This window comes from Corythoichthys intestinalis, chromosome 7 (genome assembly GCF_030265065.1).
Source record: "Corythoichthys intestinalis isolate RoL2023-P3 chromosome 7, ASM3026506v1, whole genome shotgun sequence".
NCBI classification, from domain to species: Eukaryota; Metazoa; Chordata; class Actinopteri; order Syngnathiformes; family Syngnathidae; genus Corythoichthys; species Corythoichthys intestinalis.
Genome location: NC_080401.1, coordinates 48,747,178 through 48,763,342, shown reverse-complemented (window position 1 = coordinate 48,763,342; position 16,165 = coordinate 48,747,178). Strand labels below are relative to the sequence as shown.

The 16,165-nt window shown below is 39.4% G+C and overlaps 1 protein-coding gene across 1 annotated transcript; it reads right to left on the bottom strand.

Annotated features, from left to right (window-relative positions):
* Positions 1-998: 998 nt before the first annotated feature.
* sft2d2a (SFT2 domain containing 2a) lies at positions 999-14,986 on the bottom strand. Its single transcript, XM_057840234.1, has 8 exons — positions 14,809-14,986; positions 14,645-14,734; positions 8,868-8,953; positions 4,168-4,249; positions 4,062-4,097; positions 3,928-3,986; positions 3,803-3,832; positions 999-1,449 (listed from the first exon to the last, which is right to left on the bottom strand). The coding sequence occupies exons 1-8, from the start codon at positions 14,872-14,874 to the stop codon at positions 1,410-1,412; spliced, it is 489 nt and encodes a 162-aa protein (XP_057696217.1). The 5' UTR covers positions 14,875-14,986; the 3' UTR covers positions 999-1,409.
* Positions 14,987-16,165: the final 1,179 nt, after the last annotated feature.

Here is a 16,165-nt window from a genome sequence, read left to right as displayed (position 1 = left end):
TAACATATGAGGCTAGACTACTTATACGTGTTGTAAGTTAACGTAACGGGTGTCGTCACTCGTCGGCCATTTTGCGTCGGTAAAATTCGCGAAACATGATTTCAAAAGAGCGTGTCCTTTGAAATAGTAATTGTTCGATTTCTGAACGTTTTTAAAACAACTTGGTTTTTCATAAACTTCATGGATGCGGCAATTTTACGGCATCCTGAAGGATATTTGTCGTATTCTAAAAATCAAGCCTAAATACAGCCAAGTTTATACGGTTAATTATAAACTAAACTGCTTGGAAAATCGTCAAAAATCCAGCGAGTTAAGAGTATTTTAGTGGAGAAAAATCACTCACCTTACGTCTACAGTGGAGCCCGCCAGAGAAGTTCTCCGACCCAAGATGGCCGCAAGTTAGTTACGCCGCAAACTTCGCAAATGTCAAACACTTCCGACTTCATGACGTAATGCAGAAAGTCAAAGTTTGGAATCCTAATGCGTTTCACGAAAGAAATGTTTATTTTTATTTTTTTTTAATCACGCAACAATTCAGTCATGTGACGTCTCAGTATTCGAATCTAAAAAAAATCTACAAATACGGCCGAGTCTGGCATGGACTTCTGGTTTTGTCATGTGATGCAGGAAGTCATTCAAACGAGACCGCCAAAATTATGATTTGGATTACTACTTTAATTAGGTTTATTTTAAAATTTTGCTGAAAACTTATCCTGGAAAGCATTTCACGAAAACATTTCACGTTAATATTTATAATAACTGTCTATATTTACTCAGTTTGTCCTGAAACCTTTCGAAGAGAAACAAGGGAAAAGTTATATGATGAATATAGGCGTAATTATATTAGCGACATTTTAGATCCATAATGTAATTTTATGAACTACAAATCACTTGTAAGAATTTTCAAGGACCTTAAATTCCGTTCATCCAAGAATTCCACAATGACAAAAACATTTTGAGAGCATACATGTAAATATGAAGTTTTATTATATGTACTGTTTAAAAAAAAAAAAAAAATCGTAATTTTTAGAACTCCTTATCATATTACCATCAAAAACATCTCACAAATGTTGACTGCATTGTCATAAAAAACTATAACAATATATTCATGATTTTTATTTCAATATGACAAGTTTTGACTCTTAACAACAACAATAACACGAAACAAGCACTTGAATTTGGAAGCATACATTTAAAAACAATACAAACATCGAGATCAGCAGCTTTTGTACCACTAAGGCACAGTTGTGTGTGGACATGCCACAAAATCATATATAATGAAGTATACATGACATACATGCACCCCCTATGTCATTTATTAAAAATAAAATACAATAAAAATGTTTTAAAAAGAAAAAAAAAATGGAGAGACCTCTCCAGCTCTAAAAACATCGATGCAGTCGAACCTTTCATTTCATGCACATGGCCACCAACCTCAAAATGGCATCCCTGAAAAAGTAACATTTTTGGTGAGTGCTCCCATTACATTTCTTGCAAGATTTTTTTCTAAGCTAAAGATTTAAAGGGGAAGTTCAGAATTTTTGACAATAGGCTTAATTTTCGAGTAAGATGGGGGTTCCATAAACCGGTGGAGTTGATTTCAACAAATTCCATGCAGTTTGGCAGTTATTTGTGGGTTTCAGGGCGCTGGAGTGGCTAAGCTAGCGTGAGTCAATGGTCCCATCTTAGCATGCCAATTAAAAACAACATATGCAGGCTTGAGAATCAAGTTTTGGAAATCTATAGTTTTGGCTATGTTTTTAGGATAAAGTTATTAAAACTTTGCATGGCAACAATTGTAGTATGAACAGCAACATTTGTAATCCAGCAGCTCTGCAGGGAACAGGCTGAGGGATATTTTTTCCTTCGTTGTGTTTATGTCGTAGCCAATAGCAAGTAACCAGTTTATATTGTTCTCCGTTCTTCATAGGGAATTCGTGGAAACATTTGCCCATTTCTTCTGTTTTTACAGCCTCGAAATGCAAATTTCATCATGTTGCCGTTCTTCAGTCAAGACTTAGTAGATTGATGCTGCATTCGAGGAAGGTTGGAAGTTGGGAGTTTTCCAACCTTTGACCAGGAAAAATATCATTGAAACGCCACTCGAACTGGGAGGCCCTTGTCACGAAGTCGGAAAAAACTAAAAATACCCCGACTTCACGGGTTGCTTCAATCTGACGTCACTCAACAAAATGGCGCTGCCAATTGAAGAACAGACCGTCAATAGTAAAACCAAAAAAGGCAGTTTTCAGTGTGTGTTATTTACCTTAGCCTTTGTTTTTCATCCACTATTTGAATGCTTAAGAGAAGGCAGGTCTGCTAGAGGTCAAAATGTGTTTTGATGGCCAAAATAAAAAACAACTTGTCGCAATCAGCCATCTTGCGGTTTCCATTCTCTTGGAACGCTTTGAGGTCACAACCGGTACTATCCGAGTGAGATAAGTCTGACTTCCCACATTCCTCGAATGCAGCATGAGCACGATTAGCTGAAGCGCCCCTTTCTATTGTGGTGGCATTACGCATCAAAAAAAAAATACTCCTGCAGAATAAAACGAATTACGGCAGTTTGGTGTGACATTGTTTTGGCCGCATGGATATTTGGAACAATGATCTGCATTTTAAAATTATTTGGCTGTGTTAGATCTGTTAATATTAAAGATGTGCCGATCGATCGGGTCCGATCACGTCATTTTCAAAGTATCTAAATCGGCAAAAAAATATCGGACATGCCTTTTTTAAATATATATCTATTTTTTTATTAAATCGTTTTCTAATTGTATTTAACGTTACAGACAAAATGTCTTACATTCATCCAGAGTCTTTAGTTTTGGCTTAAAGTAGGGCAATCAAATTTATCGCATAAACGGCGGTAATTAATTTTTTTAAATTAATCACGTTAAAATATTTAATGCAATTAACGCATGCGCTGCACGACCCACTCACGCATTGTCGCGTTCAATCTATAATGGCGCCGTTTTACCCATATATAGAGCTAACAGGCAGCGTAAAATGAGTAGAAAGAATTTTGGCAGTCTTTGGAGCCTCTTTTTAATTGGCTAAAGCCTTAAAATCCCTCTCTCAACAATTAGAATTATCGTGAGAAGCAATGTGGGGAAGAACGGTAGTGGTTGATCTTTTCCTTAACATCCTATGTTACTTCCCAACGCAGAGAAGACATTTGAATTGGTCCCACTACGCACAGTCATGGTTGCACTTCCCATCATGCATTTGGGCAGAAGAGTTAAATGGCTACAGTGTCATTTACTGAAAGCCCAACAAATACACTAGATGGCAATATTTAGTCACAATATACAAAGTCACATTTATCCTTTAAGAATTACAAGTCTTTCTATCCGTGGATCCGTCTCACAGAAAGAATGTTAATAATGTAATTGCCATCTTGAGGATTTATTGTCATAATAAACAAATACAGTACTTATGTACTGTATGTTGAATGTATATATTCGTCCGAGTTTTATTCATTTTTTTCTTAATGGATTGCCAAAATGTATATGATCGGGAAAAATTATCGGGAATGATTGGAATTGAATCGGGAGCAAAAAAAAAAAAAAAAAAGCAATCGGATCGGGAAATATCGGTATCGGCAGATACTCAAACTAAAACGATCGGGATCGGATCGCGAGCAAAAAACAACCCTAGTTAATATCGTTTTTTTTTTTTTTGACATGCTATGATGGTACCATTGACTCGTGCTAGCTTAGCCACCCCAGAGCCCTGAAACTAACAAATAACTGACAAACTGCATTTGCAATTTGAGATAATTAAAAGAAAAACGACAAACCTGACACACGGGATGTACGAAAGGCTGTACCTGTAAAAAAAAAAAAAAAAAAAAAAAAAGCCTTTTAACACAAACGCTCCATAAGCATATGGCGATATTTGAAAAGGAGCGCCGGATGAACTCACCAGCTGAACGACAACACTTGCAGGATGACGAACAACAACGCCAGGCCAAAGTTTTTCCACTAGAAGCAAAAACATGCAATTGCTGTCTATTTAAATGTTTAGCTAATGGCTTGACCTCGCAGTATATCACTCACCCAGAAAGCGGCACACAACGTCAACACAAGACAAGTCTGGAATAATATTATGAATATTAACATAAGCTTTCTAGACTAATAAAATAAGTTTTCTGAATGTATTCACAAGCATGATGGTGGTCGCCAGTGCTCTTGTCTTGTCACACATCCTTTTCAGCTGCTTCATGGGGCCCATCAAAAACATGGTGCTGCATGACACAAAGAACCATGGGAACACAGCTTACAATCGAAGTTTAAAATTTTTTTTAAAAGTCTATACAACCCTGTTTAAAGGACATGTTTTGTTGTATGAAAACTTTGACCAAGATGAATAATTATGGATTTAATTATGAATTATTAACAAATCAGGGGTGGAATTTAGGGGGGTGCTGGAGGTGCGACCGCGACTCCGTTTGCGGACGTAAAGTGGGCATGGTTGGTCCAGGGGAGTGTCAAACAGAAAGGTAAGATGATGCACGAAGCTGTCATATAGTGTTTAAGTTAGAGTTGTCAGATAATGACTTTTTAACCAATATCCCGATATTGTCCAACTCCAAAAGTCGGATACCAGTATCAAATAGATACAGATATAACACTGGAAGTTCCAGGTTTTTTGGCTATAAAGACCAGAAAGGTGTCAAATGACCCCCAACAACAAACTGACTATTTGACTTTGTCAAATAATAGACCACTCAAACAAGCAATCAAGCAAACAAGCATTTCACTCTGGATAGCTGCAATTTTCATCTTGAATATTTGCAAATCCAGGGCTCCCTTTGCTTTGTCAAACACGGAAGAACACGGAGATGGCTAGTCGCCGTGTACTACAATATAATTGACATGGCAGCACTGAGTGCATATGTGTTGTATCAGGCATGCACCGGAAGGCAAGGGTGGACTTTTGGTGGGTCTTGCAAAGGAATTGGCTCAATGTCATTTGGGCGCAAAGAAGGTGCAGAAGGAAAAATTGCTTCTACACAACCTCCAGCACCCAACCCCGGGGAAAAGGGCGAAGTGTCATATGTCACCACATAAAGACTGTTTTGTTTTGTTTTTCTACACCGTCCCTTGTACTGTAGGCAAACTGCAGCTTTTGGAAGATGTAAAAAGGTTGTCCGCCCGATTGCCTGCCTGAGTGGTCCACTGTCTGACAAAGCCAAGGCACCCCTGCCCTGCAAATACTCAAGATGCTAATTGGAGCAATCCAACCCTGTGGTTTTGTGAGTGTGAATGGGAATGACTAATGAGGACCTCAATGCTCACAAAAGATATGCTGATTAGGGTCAGATGACACTTCTCTGGATACAAAAGGGATTTGTATCAACTGATCAACCCTTGGTAGTTCTAGTGTATAAGCGGACGTGGACTTAACAATTGGAGGGTCTGCTAATTGTATTGTGAAGGCCCACTAGATTCTTTAATAATGATAAATTAACAACTTCAAGGTTTTCCAAATAAACATTCTGTGAAAAAAAAGTGAACAATTTTAACTAAAGTTATGGAAAGTGTGTCGATAGACAAGTTTCCTGAGTGAAAATAGGGTAGTGCCATCTTTGACATTTTCTGCTACAGACTTCCAGTTTAGACAGAACACCATGAATTCCGGTTGAAGTAGACAAAGTTTTGAACTACCAAATCAAACCACAGGAACCCACGGAATTTCCAAAAATGGATTCAGGACGATGTAGTTGAGACTCCGGGACTTTCTTTGCTGTGTTTGGTTGTATATACTGGAAGCGCCTATATATATTATATATATATTAGGGGTGTAACAGTACACAAAAATCTCAGTTCGGTACATACCTCGGTTTTGAGGTCACGGTTCGGTTCATTTTCAGTACAGTAAGAAAACAAAATGCAAAATATAAATGTGCTAGTTGTTTATTACACACCTTTCAACAATAGGAACATTAGCCTATACAAAGCTAGAATTCTGCTCAAAAAGGAGCGGGTATTTAAAGATAGTCAAACCACAATTTGCCTTTCAGACCCCGCGTATTAGTCAGCTTTCTGAAAGAAAGAAGAAAAAAAGTCCTGTGCTAAAGACAAAAGCAATCCCAATGACAAATATTTTAACATGTATTTTACAAATGAAATGCCTCAGTGAATCATTTTTTTCCCCTTATGAACGGTTTTCAAAAGCTTTATTGGTGGATTTTCTCAAGTTAAAGCGCCACACAGAAATTAATAAATTTAATTGTGTAAGCATGATCTGTGTATTATTCTTATTATTTAATTACAGGTGTTTTAGCTCAAATTTATTTTATTTAAATGGGCTATTATTTATTTTATTATGTGTTTATATCTTATTAATGTGATGTACAGTGCCTTGCAAAGGTATTCGGCCCCCTTAAATCTTGCAACCTTTCGCCACATTTCAGGCTTCAAACATAAAGATAAGAAATTTAATTTTTTTGTCAAGAATCAACAACAAGTGGGACACAATCGTGAAGTGGAACAACATTTATTGGATAATTTAAACTTTTTTAACAAATAAAAAACTGAAAAGTGGGGCGTGCAATATTATTCGGCCCCTTTACTTTCAGTGCAGCAAACTCACTCCAGAAGTTCAGTGAGGATCTCTGAATGATCCAATGTTGTCCTAAATGACCGATAATGATAAATAGAATCCACCTGTGTGTAATCAAGTCTCCGTATAAATGCACCTGCTCTGTGATAGTCTCAGGGTTCTGTTTAAAGTGCAGAGAGCATTATGAAAACCAAGGAACACACCAGGCAGGTCCAAGATACTGTTGTGGAGAAGTTTAAAGCCGGATTTGGATACAAAAAGATTTCCCAAGCTTTAAACATCTCAAGGAGCACTGTGCAAGCCATCATATTGAAATGGAAGGAGCATCAGACCACTGCAAATCTACCAAGACCCGGCCGTCCTTCCAAAATTTCTTCTCAAACAAGGAGAAAACTGATCAGAGATGCAGCCAAGAGGCCCATGATCACTCTGGATGAACTGCAGAGATCTACAGCTGAGGTGGGAGAGTCTGTCCATAGGACAACAATCAGTCGTACACTGCACAAATCTGGCCTTTATGGAAGAGTGGCAAGAAGAAAGCCATTTCTCAAAGAAATCCATAAAAAGTCTCGTTTAAAGTTTGCCACAAGCCACCTGGGAGACACACCAAACATGTGGAAGAAGGTGCTCTGGTCAGATGAAATCAAAATTGAACTTTTTGGCCACAATGCAAAATGATATGTTTGGCGTAAAAGCAACACAGCTCATCACCCTGAACACACCATCCCCACTGTCAAACATGGTGGTGGCAGCATCGTGGTTTGGGCCTGCTTTTCTTCAGCAGGGACAGGGAAGATGGTTAAAATTGACGGGAAGATGGGTGCAGCCAAATACAGGAACATTCTGGAAGAAAACCTGTTGGTATCTGCACAAGACCTGAGACTGGGACGGAGATTTATCTTCCAACAGGACAATGATCCAAAACATAAAGCCAAATCTACAATGGAATGGTTCAAAAATAAACGTATCCAGGTGTTAGAATGGCCAAGTCAAAGTCCAGACCTGAATCCAATCGAGAATCTGTGGAAAGAGCTGAAGACTGCTGTTCACAAACACTCTCCATCCAACCTCACTGAGCTCGAGCTGTTTTGCAAGGAAGAATGGGCAAGAATGTCAGTCTCTCGATGTGCAAAACTGATAGAAACATACCCCAAGCGACTTGCAGCTGTAATTGGAGCAAAAGGTGGCGCTACAAAGTATTAACGCAAGGGGGCCGAATAATATTGCACGCCCCACTTTTCAGTTTTTTATTTGTTAAAAAAGTTGAAATTATCCAATAAATTTTGTTCCACTTCACGATTGTGTCCCACTTGTTGTTGATTCTTGACAAAAAATTAAAATTTTATATCTTTGTTTGAAGCCTGAAATGTGGCGAAAGGTTGCAAGGTTCAAGGGGGCCGAATACTTTTGCAAGGCACTGTAGTATTCATTTATATTGTTTAACTTTAGTTCCCATGTGAACATTAGTTCCTACTTGTGTTGTTGTGGTAGGAGGGTTTTGTATTGAACACAGGGCCGTGTTGGTTACTATTATAGTGGAGAAGACAGCAGTAAATCAGCAAAGACAAATCAACTGTGCCCCGATCTACCACTCATGAGATCTGATGGACTCAAAAAGTGTGTTACGATTGCATATTAGTTTGAAAATCGACCAGATCCACCGTATTTTTACACGAGTGACTTCCGGTCTGCCCGATCCTAGCTACCGGTAGTAGTATTGATGCAGGAGGGTCGCGTCTCACGTCAAAATAAACTCTGCCGTTCTTTTCGCGTGCGTCGTGTTGAGCCACTTCTGGGACAAGTAACACGCGGCCGCACTGCGACTGGTGTGCATTGGCTGATTGACTTTAACGCCCGCATTTCACTGCGTTCTCGCGGCGGCCACTTTGCACATGTATTTGTATTGAACCTTTTCGGTATGTGGTTCTCGGTTTGGAACCGAGGCGTACCGAACAAGTTTCTCTCTTAATGTAACCCTTACTTTTCGAGGCTGTGAGTCGATCGGGTTACAGTTTCTTTATGTAGATTATATTTACTCCGTCTTCTCTACTATAATGAGGACCAACACGGTAGGACAGTATAACCCAGAAACGTCAACGGCGCAACAAAGTGGCCGCCGCGAGGACGCAGTGAAATGCAGGCGTTAAAGTCAATCAGCCAATGCACACCAGTCGCAGTGTGGCCGCATGTTAGACGCGTCCCAGAAGCAGCTCAATTTTTGACTCAATATACAACAGCATGCGTTTGAAGTGGGTTGCGTAGACTTTTTTTTTTAAATAAATTGTACACACACTGACCTGCACAGAGTACAAATGTTGCCAAAGGTGTAGAAAACTATGAAGAGGATGAGGCCAATCCTAGGGAGGAAAAGTAAACACACACCCTGCAAACACAATACAGTTTTAATTTAAAAGTAATAGTAGTCATCACGTCCTAGCTTTTCGGTGTAAAATTTGGTGATAATACCTGATGAATTAAAATATAACATATCATGTGTAGCATCAGCGGATTTGAAGTTGTAAATAAACACATATGTATATAAAAGTTGTAAAGCAATAAAACTGCAACAAAAATGAATGAAATGAGCAAAAAACATTTTTATAATGGGTCGAAATTATTTTTCGAGCACCTTAGACCAGGGGTGTCCAAACTTTTTGCAAAGGGGGCCAGATTCCGTGTGGTAAAAATGTGGGGGGCCGACCTTGGCTGACGTCCTTTACGTAGAACAATATGTTTAAGCAAATTTTAGCAAGTCATTCAGTGTCTCACATTTGTCTTATAATTTTTTTTAAATTAATCATTTCAATAATCTCGCAACTACCCTTTGTGGCGTTCTCTTTCGACTCTCGGACTCTAGCGAAATAGTGCTGCTGTAAAATTAAACTAGCTTCAATTTCTCGCTACGTATCTTCCCTGTAATGTTGTCGTACATGTCAACGTGTCTTGTTAGGTAATATCGCCTCACATTGAACTCTTTAAAAACAGCGACTGTCTCTTTGCAAATGAGGCAGACACAGTTGTTGCGTATTTTAGTGAAGAAATAGTCCAGTTTCCATCTATCCTTGAAGCGTCGGCCGTCTTTTTTGTTGTTGATTGTCGCCATTTTAGAAAATTGGGAGTAAAGGGTCACACGGGGTAATGTTGCTTAAAGTGCTGCTGCCTTTCAGTTGGTAAATGAGGAGCAGCATTTAGTGATGACCAATTTATCAAGTCTGTGTGCGGGCCTGACGTTTTTGATTTCATGACAGAGGCTGGGGGCCGGATGAAACTTGACCACGGGCCGCATTTGGCCCCCGGGCCGGACTTTGGACATGTCTGCCTTAGGCAGTCATTTGCTTTGCATATAATTTTAGAAAATAAATACCGGTGTATATACATAAGAAAAAAAAAAAATTTAATGATTTTTTTTTTTTTAATTTGAAAATATTTATTTTCATTGAAGCAACTTTTTGGGGGATTGAATGATTTAGACACTAATGTCCTAATCATATTATGGCCCAGACACAAAAAGGATTTCTTCAATCAAAGAAAACTTTTTCAATGAAAAATTAAGTGCTCAAATGCAAATTTTTCAATCTCAAATATTTTTTCGAATTTAATTTTTTTCCCTTGGATTGAAATTTTTCTTTTTTTTGTTTGATTGAAGTGATTTTTCTGTTTGAAAATCTATAATTTTTTTGAAGCGACTTAATTTTTGATTGAATAATAGGGAAAAATGTCTTAGCCAAAATGTGTCCCAAACACAAATCAACATTACAGTGGGGCAAATAAGTATTTCGTCAACCACCAATTGAAAAATACTTGAAAATATTAGAGAGGCTTGTAATTGTCAACATGGGTAAACCTCAACCATGAGGGACAATGTGGGGGAAAAAAACAGAAAATTACATTGTTTGACTTTTAAAGAATTTATTTCCAAATTAGAGTGCAAAATAAGTATTTGGTCACCTACAAACAAGCAAGATTTCTGGCTGGCTGTCTAACGAGGCTCCACTCGTTACCTGTATTAATGGCACCTGTTTTAACTCGTTATCGGTATAAAAGACACCTGTCCACAATCTCAGTCAGTCACACTCCAAACTCCACTATGGCCAAGACTAAAGAGCTGTCGAAGGACACCAGAGACAATATTGTAGACCTGCACCAGGCTGGGAAGACCGAATCTGCAATAGGTAAAACTCTTGGTGTAAAGAAATCAACTGTGGGAGCAATTATTACAAAATGGAAGACATACAAGACCACTGATAATCTCCCTCGATCTGGGGCTCCATGCAAGATCTCACCCCGTGGCATCAAAATGATAACAAGAACGGTGAGCAAAAATCCCAGACCCACACGGGGGGACCTAGTGAATGACCCACAGAGAGCTGGGACCACAGTAACAAAGGCTACTGTCAGTAACACAATGCGCCGCCAGGGACTCAAATCCTGCACTGCCAGACGTGTCCCCCTGCTGAAGAAAGTACACGTCCAGGCCCGTCTGCGGTTCGCTAGAGAGCATTTGGATGATCCAGAAGAGGTCTGGGAGAATGTGTTATGGTCAGATGAAACCAAAATATAACTTTTGGGGAGAAACACAGGTTCTCGTGTTTGGAGGAGAAAGAATACTGAATTGCATCCGAAGAACACCATGCCCACTGTGAAGCATGGGGGTGGAAACATCATGCTTGGGGGCTGTTTTTCTGCAAAGGGACCAGGACGACTGAACTGTGTAAAGGAAAGAATGAATGGGGCCATGTATCGAGAGATTTTGAGTGAAAATCTCCTCCCATCAGCAAGAGGCATTGAAGATGAGACATGGCTGGGTCTTTCAGCATGACAATGATCCCAAACACACAGCCAGGGCAACAAAGGAGTGGCTTCGTAAGAACTATTACAAGGTCCTGGAGTGGCCTAGCCAGTCTCCAGATCTCAACCCCATAGAAAATCTGTGGAGGGAGTTGAAAGTCCGTGTTGCCCAACGACAGCCCCAAAACATCGCTGTTCTAGAGGAAATCTGCATGGAGGAATGGGCCAAAATACCAGCAACAGTGTGTGAAAAGCTTGTGAAGAGTTACAGAAAACGTTTAGCCTCCATTATTGCCAACAAAGAGTACATAACAAAGTATTGAGATGAACTTATGGTATTGAGCAAATACTTACTTTCTACCATTATTTGCAGATAAATTCTTTAAAAATCAAACAATGCGATTTTCTGTTTTTTTTTTTTCCACATTCTGTCTCTCATGGTTGAGGATTACCTATGTTGACAATTACAGGCCTCTGTAATATTTTCAAGTGGGAGAACTTGCATAATTAGTGGTTCACTAAATACTTATTTGCCCCACTGTACTTCAATCCAAAAAAAAAAAAAAAAAAATTAAAATGAAAGAAAAATAGCTTTCACATGCATTGTTTTTAGGTTTTTTAGTTTCAAATTTATTATTGCATTCAAACACATTTTTTTGATTGAAGTGAAGTGAGTTTTGGTTGAAAATATACACTCACCAGCCACTTTATTAGGTACACCATGCTAGGAACGGGTTGGACCCCCTTTTGCCTTCAGAACTGCCTCAATTCTTCGTGGCATAGATTCAACAAGGTGCTGGAAGCATTCCTCAGAGAGTTTGGTCCATATTGACATGATGGCATCACACAGTTGGTGCAGATTTGTCGGCTGCACATCCACGATGCGAATCTCCCGTTCCACCACATCCAAAAGATGCTCTATCGGTTTGAGATCTGGTGACTGTGGAGGCCATTTGAGTACAGTGAACTCATTGTCATGTTCAAGAAACCAGTCAGATGATTCCAGCTTTATGAAAGGGGACATTATCCTGCTGAAAGTAGCCATCAGAAGTTGGGTACATTGTGGTCATAAAGGGATAAACACGGTCAGCAACAATACTCAGGTAGGCTGTGGCGTTCCAACGATGCTCAATTGGTACCAAGGGGCCCAAAGAGTGCCAAGAAAATATTCCCCACACCATTACACCACCAACAACAGCCTGAACCGTTGATACAAGGCAGGATGGATCCATGCTTTCATGTTGTTGACGCCAAATTCTGACCCTACCATCCGAATGTCGCAGCAGAAATTGAGACTCATCAGACCAGGCAATGTTTTTCCAATCTACTATTGTCCAATTTCGATGAGCTTGTGCAAATTGTAGCCTCAGTTTCCTGTTCTTAGCTGAAAGGAGTGGCACCCGGCGTGGTCTTCTGCTGCTGTAGCCCATCTGCCTCAAAGTTCGACGTACTGTGCGTTCAGAGATGCTCTTCTGCCTACCTTGGTTGTAACGGGTGGTTATTCGAGTCACTTTTGCCTTTCTATCAGCTTGAACCAGTCTGGCCATTCTCCTCTGACCTCTGGCATCAACAAGGCATTTCCGCCCACAGAACTGTCGCTCACTGGATATTTTTTCTTTTTCGGACCATTCTCTGTAAACCCTAGAGATGGTTGTGCGAGAAAATCCCAGGAGATCAGCAGTTTCTGAAATACTCAGACCAGCCCTTCTGGCACCAACAACCGTGCCACGTTTAAAGTCACTCAAATCACCTTTCTTCCCCATACTGATGCTCGGTTTGAACTGCAGGAGATTGTCTTAAACCATGTCTACATGCCTAAATGCACTGAGTTGCCACCATGTGATTGGCTGATTAGAAATTAAGTGTTAATGAGCAGTTGGACAGGTGTACCTAATAAAGTGGCCGGTGAGTGTATATTTTGATTGAAGCAACTTTTTTTTTTTTTTTTTTTTTGATTGAATAGTGGCGAAAAGTATTGTCTAAGCAGCCTGATTTAGAATTATGCTCAAGAACGATGGGAAACAAACAACGCTCATTGTCCACTTATTATTATAAATATTCTTGTAAGTTAATTTTATTGCTGACAATACGTTTTGGGGTCATCAACATGTTGTACCTCCTGCTCCAAAAGTCAAATGTGCCAATGATATGTAGTAGTAGTCATCACATTGTCCTGGCTTTTTGGTGTAAAATTTGGTGATAATATCTGATAAATTAAAATATATCATGTGTTTTTTTCCCCATCCTTCTGCTGTGAATTGAAATGAGTTTATAGCTAGTAGACGTCTAATCCATTTGAACTGGACAACTAGAACCCAATTCAAATTGATTGGACGTCTTTAGTTAAATGTATTGTATTCAGTGGCGCCACCAGGGGGTGGCCACCCCGCTTGCCAGGATATCGTTAGATTGTTGTAGCATCAATTATGCTTTTCATCCCAAATGAATGCATGTATTTTGTTTTGTTAAATGTAGGGCTGTCAAATTTATCGCGTTAACAGGTGGTAATTAATTTTTTAAAATGAATCACGTGAAAATATTTATCGCAATTAACGCATTCGCAGTACGACTCATTCACGCATTGCTGCAAACAGCCTACAATGGCGCCGTTTTACTTCCATACAGAGATAAGAGGCAGTGTCAAGTGAGTGGAGTAGATAAAAGCATTCATTGGGGCCGTGCTTTTAATTGGCAAAAGCTTTGTCATCTCTCCCACAGCAACTATAAATATTGTGGGAAGCGACGTGGTGAAGAATGACAGGAGTTGATCTTTTTCTTAATACCCTGTAGTGTACCCAGCGCAGAGAAGATATAGCATTTGCAGCCAGCACACACAGTCATGGTTGCACCACTTCCCATCATGCATTTGGGCAGACAGTTAAGTCGATACAGTATCATTTACTGAAAGCTCAACAAATACACGAGATGGCAATATTTAGTCACAATATACAAACTCACATTTATCCTTTAAGAATTACAAGTCTTTCTCTCCGCGGATCCCTTTCGCAGAAAGAATGTTAATAATGTTAATGCCATCTTGTGGATTTATTGTTATATTAAACAAGGCGCCACTGATTGTATTTAAATAAAATCTGGCATTTTTGTTTACGACCAGGTTAAAAAAAGATTGATAAAACTGAAATAACTTCAACAATGCTACGAGAACACTTGAGCAACATTCCAAAGAGCGAGAAGAACCAGTAAAACAACAACAAGCCGACATCTCTGCTTTGCCTTCTCGCGTAAAAGCAACACTCCAGCTATAATAGACATGTGTGAACCTTACGAGAATGGCGGACACTCCCCCGACCACAAAACAGGCGATGAATCCTTTCACCCGAGTCCCCCATCCCAGCGTGGACGCCTCGTTCACAGTCTACACACAGCAGAAACTTAATTGGCAATTAAGTAAATCAAGACAAGACATTAAATCAACCAGCTATCGCTTACCTGCAAAATTGTCCTATCATCTCTGCGTGATTCCTCACCGCTTAAAACCGATTTGAGTTTATCCATAGTGGCTAATACTGGACTTGACTCTTTTAATTGATTGAAAATGTTACAGCATTTCCTTAAGCAGCTCAGCGTTACCTACCTGACCGGCTGACTGACATCACCACCCGCACACCTGAGCAAGAGGAAGTCAGATAAGAGTTCTCACTCTTGACAGGAAATGTAGCACAGCTTATTACCGTTGTCATGGGAACGCCCGAAGAAGCACGACTGGGCATTCTCAACCAGGACTGCCACGATTAATTGACTAATTAACAACTTTATAGATAATGCTGAACGAGCATCTTAACTCATTGGCAGCCATTGACCTTAATAGATGTCCAAATCCAATCCATTTGAACTGGGAACGTTTGTAGTGAATTTACAGTGAAACTAATTTAAATTCACATCTGAAGGATGAAAACCAAGGATGATAACAGCCACATAATTGGACATCTATCATCGTCAATGGCACTGATAGTTAATTGTGAATACAGTGGGACCTCTACATATGAAGTTAATTCCTTCCAGGACCTTGTTTGTAAATTGAAATGGTCGAATGTCAAGCAGGATTTTCCCATGAGACTAAATTATAATTAGGGTTGTTCTGATCATGTTTTTTTCCTCCCGACCGTTCCTGATATTTCCCGATCCGATTGCTTTTTTTTTTTTTTTTTTACGATCATATACATTTTGGCAATGCATTAAGAAAAAAATGAATACAACTCGGACGAATATATACATTCAACATACAGTACATAAGTACTGTATTTGTTCATTAAGACAATAAATCCTCAAGATGGCATTTACATTATTAACATTCTACTATCCACGAATAGAAAGACTTGTGACTTTGTATATTGTGACTAAATATTGCCATCTAGTGTATTTGTTGAGCTTTCAGTAAATGATACTGTGGCCATGCCCAAATGCATGATGGGTGGATGTAACACGCCTTTAGCAACCATGACTGTGCGTAGTGCTACCAATTGATATATCTTCTCTGCGTTGGGAAATAACATGGGGTGTTAAGAAAAAGATCAATTACTACCTTTCTTCCCCACATTGCTTCCCACGATATTTCTAATCGTAGAGAGAGGGATTGTAAGGCTTTAGCCAATTAAAAAAAGGCTCCTAAGATTGCCAAAATTCACTCTACTCATTGTATGCTGCCTTTTTGCTCTCTATATTGGTAAATAGGCGCCATTACAGATTGTGCGCGACAATGCGTGAGTGGGTCGTGCAGCGCGTGCATTAATTGCATTAAATATTTTAACGTGATACATTTTTAAAAAAATTAATTACCACTGTTATC

Excerpts from the sequence above, each read along its gene's own strand:
- sft2d2a (XM_057840234.1), bottom strand. The coding sequence starts at position 14,874 with ATGGATAAACTCAAATCGGTTTTAAGCGGTGAGGAATCACGCAGAGAT. Across the intron at positions 4,098-4,167 it reads TGGCGACCACCATCATGCTT|ACTTGTCTTGTGTTGACGTT; the intron begins GTGAATACATTC and ends ATATTATTCCAG. Across the intron at positions 3,833-3,927 it reads CAAGTGTTGTCGTTCAGCTG|GTACAGCCTTTCGTACATCC; the intron begins GTGAGTTCATCC and ends TTTTTTTTACAG.